Consider the following 5,796-nt stretch of genomic DNA (forward strand, 5'->3'; position numbering starts at 1 on the left):
CCTCATCACTGCCAGCCTGTATAACCAACAGTGGGTAGTAGTCGGAAGACCGTACCAGACCAGGGAGCTTCCTAGTGATGTCTCTGACCCGGGCCCCAGAGAGGCAGCAGACTTCCCTGTGGGACGTCTTGTGGTGCTTGTGGTGCTACTGCCCTGACTTCTGTTAGTGCAAGTATCTAGCAACTCACTTTGACAAGGATGTTAAATGCCAAGTTAATGACATTTTTCAAGTCTTATGAAAATCTTACTGTACATGTCAGTTGTCTTTATTAGCCTGCACGTCAGTCTTTGGAGTGTGCAGTTTTGACTGCCAGCCCTGCCTTAATCCTGAAAAAGTTAACGAGAATTATGATGATAAATCCTAAATTTGTTTCAAAAAAGGGCTCTTGTTAGTTCAGTGTTTTTAATTTGAATAATATGCCATGTTAATTGGAATACAGTAGTTTTTGACAGAAAGACCCCTTACATCTGTTTGATTTAGAGCTTGGGCAAAATGAGCTTTTCTGCTTCTAATCGCCCAAATTGTTTGAGTCTTGGTGAGTTGCAGACAAAGAATATGCTTCAAATTAATATTATTACGGAAAAAAGACTTAAGTTATAGTGACAACTACCAGTTTATTTTGAATTCAGCAATGTTGAATTTAGTGTTATTTTTATAGGATAAATCCATATTAGAATCTCTAAATAAATAAGAAATCTGATTATTTGGAAAGCTCTTGGTCAGTTCTGTCTATGATATTGATCAGTTCTCAGGACAAATCACTGGCCACACTCTTGATTGGGATGTGGAAAACCAAGACATGGGTTTTGTTTTGTTTTGTTTTTACAAAATGTCCTAACTAGTTAAAGGGAAAAGAATAGAAAGCTGTCTTTTTGTCAGAGGAAAGGCAAATGTTTCGGTTAATGGTTTTAGTCATCAAGCAAACTCTTCAGAAATAGGTCACTAACACTAAAAATATATTGTCTTAACCTTTGCAAGAATTTTCTTTCTTTCTTTCTTTTTTAAACTGGACTCTTTTTAAAGAGGAAATTAGTGAAAGTAGAAAGCTCAGAGCTTTGCTGTTGTATCTACCAAACAAGTCAAAGAGATCTTGACCAGATTCCTGGTCATTTACGTGTGTCATTTAGCAAAGGAAAGTATTAAAATCAGAAACTCTTCTGATATCAATGACCGTTGTGTATTGTGGTCCCTTTTCACTTGTTCCCAGAAACACTTTGATTTCATGAAGGGAGCAGACAGAATTTTTGCGGCCTCCTCCTTCGTTCTTGTTTGCCAGCAATCTTGCAGTTCGTTCTTATGTGATCAAAATGCAAGTTTCAGCTTGCCTGCCATTCCTGTCGCCTGCCGTGCAGGCAGGCTCTGTTTGAATGCTTTGATGAATACGAGCACCCAAAGTGCGTGACACGAAAAGTATGCATTTTGATGATATTATGGACTTGTTTCTCAGTTGATGGCATGACTGGGAAGGGAGGGAAGTGATGGCAACGGATTGTCCTTAAAGTGTGCATTAGGGCATGGGCAGTCTACTGCTGCTAAAAGGCTGAGCTGCTTTGGTTTAGGGGTTCTATGATCTGCTCTCTTAATTCTCACAATAACTCTGAAACAGTACTGCTGACTTGGAGGGATTAGTAATCATATATTAATGCATAGCATCTTACAGTTGTTAATGAATTCTACATGATAAGCGGTTCACAACTTCGGCCAGGCTACTTTTGGATGTTTAGAATAAAGAAATATCCTGCTCTGCCTTCTTTTGTTGTAACCAAGTGAAACATACATTTACATACAGAGTGAAAAATACATTTACTGTATTAATGCAGCCACAAAATGTGACATCACAAATTTTAAAAGTAGGGCTGCCAAGAAATTATTCTGGAAACTTTGTTTTCTCTGCTTTTAAACTATATGCTTTCAAAATGTTAAGTTTGAGGCAATTTCTAAAATTGATTTTCAGGATGCCTATTCCTTTTTTCTTAACCCTCACTCCATTAAAAAGCCGATTGCTGAGATTTCTGTTTTGTTTCTCGGTTTCATATTACATATAACACAGGATTTTACTTTCCACTAAAGGTTCCGCTATTATAATGTGATACAGGAGGAGAGCAAAGATGATTCTTGAAAGCTGGGTCTGCTGTAGAGAGGTTGAGGTTATCACAGTAAACCCTATTTGCCTTACATTGGGGAATATTTCTTTCTTACCCCAGAAGTCAAGTTACGCATCAGCTGAGCAATTGAGCTAGTAATACAAATTGAACTTTGTATTACTGTGATATATAGAAAGAGTCGATGACCAAATAACTAGATCTCCTTTCAGTCCTCTCTGTCTTTTCCCTTATAAGTGCCAGTAAACAGATATTCTAGGACTGGTTTAATTTCTGCTTACATTTCTAACACTGTTTATTTCTATCTTGTCCAGTTCTTTGCCTAAGCAGTTAAGCTAGCAAGCTGTAAGTTTGCTGGGGTTTATCATCTTCACTAGAGATTTAAAAAAAAAAAAAAGTGGGCTTTTTCACAACTTCGCTCATTTATGGTTAAAAATAGTTTTCTGATTTCCTTGTAAGGTCCCAGTGTTCTCTCTAACAATGCAGGAAGCTATTTCTGCATTATGCAAAATGCAGTTGGTATTTCAATGGACTAATGTTACTTCATAGGTGGACAAATAGATACAGGCGTAATAAAGTAGTTAGAGCCTAACAATTTCGGTTTTCTCTGTGCATGATACTGTCACCTAACAGTCTTACAAAGCAAAGTATTTGTTTTCCAGTGCCTTTCTTAATCTTTATGAAGTTCATACACTATTGTGGACCTAATAAATAATTCTTGCTTTTGTAATCACGAATGAATGGATTTGGTATCTTAAACTAAGTCATGTGGTACGTTGATACACTTCAGAAATATTAGATCTCCATTCTACTGACAGAACTGGACGGCAGTCAATAAAAGCTCACATTGTGTTATCCCTTCAGATAAGTAGCCCTCTTAATTTGTTGTGTCCCATCCCCCCCCCCCCTTTCTTCTTTTGAAGATAGTATCTCAACCTTTGCCCTTTGGGCAGTAGGACCTCGGTTTGTGGAGGAAAGGATTGTTCTTTTGGGGGAAGCAGGGAAAGCTGAGGCCCAGGAGGAGGTGAGATGAGAGAAAGTTGTGCTCGTTTAGAAGCACTCCTTTGTTCTGTACTTCACTTACAGCGTGGACTCTTTGCATGGGCTGAGTATCTCAGGAGTTCTGGTGTGATGGTAAAGCAGTAGACCCCTGAAGCTGCCATGAAAGCAGCCCTTTACCTTCTGTTTGGGTTTGGGTTGTTTAAACCAGTTTAATTTCTGCAGTGCATTTGAGAGAACCTCTTGGTCTTCTGCTGCTTCAAAGTCAGGAAAAATATTTTAGAGCTTTCTTGCAGGAGGCATCCTAGCAGTTTCAGTTAGCTGTCTACTGAGCAAATCTACACGCTTTGCCCATGGATAACCCTCTTAAGGAAGAGCATGTGTCTGAACTAGCGTCAGTCCTAACTTCATGTAATCTATAGTTTGTTGATGGTCTGTACCATAGAGCTCTGCAAAAGGAGTTTAGAAGTAAATATTTTTCTCTTCTAGAATATTACAGCTTGGGAATGTGATGAAGGGGTCAGTTTTGGTTTTTTTCTTGGCATGCTATCTTATCTCTTGATAATAAATATGATGCCCTGAAGCCTTTTAGAAATTCAAAATATTTTTGTGGTTGAGTTCTCTGATGTTTTCTGAGAAGTCGATAGATTTTTTGCTCTTGCAACATAAGCGAAGCAGTTTAATTTTACATTTCTTTCCGATTTAATATTTCTAGATAGTTAAATACTTAATTTTCAGAGAAGTTGTCAGGGATATCCAGCTTTTAGTTACATCTTCTACTACCTCCTTGCACTATAGTGACTTCTATTCAAAGCTTATAGAGAGCATTGAAAATATTAATGAATTATATCTTTTACTCCATGCTGAGATTTTTGAGGCTCTGTGTATATCAGGGAATGTAGGAACACAAGTAGATGTAAGTCACCAGTTAATTAACCTAGACGAAGAGTCCTAAACAATAGCATATTTTAACCATGGGGAATAGCATATTTTAACCATGGGGAGCTTTGAGGGGATTTTCTGTGTTTCCCTAAAAATTCTGAAAATGGTAAACAGACTTCCACATAAACCTGAGAGAAGGTTTCTCTTTCTTAGCTTCTTCCATGGACTCCTTAAAATTAGTTCACTGACAGCAACAGGTGGAAGGCCACTGACCTTAGCAAATCTGAAAAGACACAGCAGGAAGATGATCAGATCATTATACAAGAAGCTTGAATCTGTTTCTCGTATTTTTAAGTCTTTACCAAGCCAGTTATCCTTAGTTCTGCTCGTGTTTGGGATGCTAATGCCCTGCTAATGCCTATATTCACCAGGCTACCCCTAAGCCCCCTAAATAAATTTTAAAAATCTGAAAAATAAAACATTTTTTGCTTCACTTCCCGTAGTTGGAAATGTTAAACTGTTTTGCATTGCTCTGAACTGTGAATGAGAGAGAAAAATTCTTGCCACTGTGTTTTCTGGGCGCAAGATCATGTGAACGCAGATGGTCCTATTGGCTGAGAGTTCTATAGAACATTTCAACTTGTATGTGAGGAGGAGAACATTATTGTAATTGCTGAACATTATTGTAATTGCTGTAGTATTTAGAGTTGTTTACCACTTCTTGCTCTTCTCCCCACAAAAGAAAAAGCTAATCCCTTTAAATTGAAGATATAAATTTCTCATCTAATTAGATTTGGATATGACCATTAATTTAAGGACTTGCAGGTGAGGAAGAGAACTGGTAATTCTGTATTGAGGTACTCACCCCCATTCCCCCTGAAATATTTTAGGTGTTAGTCCAGTTAGAAAACAGTGACAATGCATGTTTCAAAATCAACATATTGATAAAATTAACCTGTGGTATTTATGTTGTCACAGCTCTTTAATGTTGAAAGGTGTTGAGCCACAAAGTACCTGTGAATTGGAGGTGGATGCAGTAGCTGCTGACATTTTAAATCAACTGGATATTGAAGGTGAAGTGTTAATAACTTTCCATGTAAAGTGTTTTAGGACAGGAACTATTGTGTCATCTTTTTTTAAGGCTCTGCTTAGTTAAGCCACAGTGCAGATTTCAGTGTTAGCGAATTGTTGATCTACAAATTTATAAAGTTTAACAAAAAGAATAAAAATTGAATGAACTCTGGAAGAAAACAGGTTATAAGAATAGCCTATTGTCAGCAATAGAGATTTTTGTTAATGCATAACAGAAGGTTTCAGACCTATAAGGATAGTAAGTGAAATATCAACATCAAGTACGTGTGTCTATGTACATACATCTATACGTACATACGCATACTTGGTGAGAAGACCAGCAAAAGCCAAAGATCTAGAAAACAAATAGGAGATCTAGAAAACAAATAAAGTTACACCTTAACTTTTACGTAACACTGAATCCTAGAGTAAGGCAAGACTTGCAATTAAAAAAATAACAGGTTAGAATGACAAAAGAGATGAAGAAGAGTGTCAGAATCTAATTTTGGGGGGAAGAATGCTTTTCATCACATTGACAGACTTCCCTTCATGTATTATTGCGTATTTCAGCCCAGATTGGCAGGAACCCTGGTTTGCAAGCTATATGGGAAGATGAAAAGCAGCGACGGAGACAGAAATGTGAATCTTCTCAGATTAAGCCACCTGAGTCACAAGGTAAAAAAAAAAAAAAAAAAAAAAAAAAAAAAATTTGGGCCGTTTTTTTAAAAAAATTGGGAAAGA

At 37.2% G+C, this 5,796-nt stretch overlaps 1 protein-coding gene across 1 annotated transcript in view; it reads left to right on the forward strand.

The window, feature by feature from the left end:
* The window catches only part of REV3L (REV3 like, DNA directed polymerase zeta catalytic subunit), an 82,310-nt gene that overhangs the window by 19,263 nt on the left and 57,251 nt on the right, over positions 1 to 5,796 (forward strand). The window contains exons 5-6 of the mRNA XM_019474616.1: positions 4,963 to 5,057; positions 5,626 to 5,730. Coding sequence (XP_019330161.1) covers positions 4,963 to 5,057; positions 5,626 to 5,730 — 200 coding nt within the window. The remainder of the gene's footprint in view (positions 1 to 4,962; positions 5,058 to 5,625; positions 5,731 to 5,796) is intronic.

Source organism: Aptenodytes forsteri, unplaced genomic scaffold, assembly GCF_000699145.1.
Source record: "Aptenodytes forsteri isolate BGI_AS27 unplaced genomic scaffold, ASM69914v1 Scaffold217, whole genome shotgun sequence".
NCBI lineage: Eukaryota > Metazoa > Chordata > Aves > Sphenisciformes > Spheniscidae > Aptenodytes > Aptenodytes forsteri.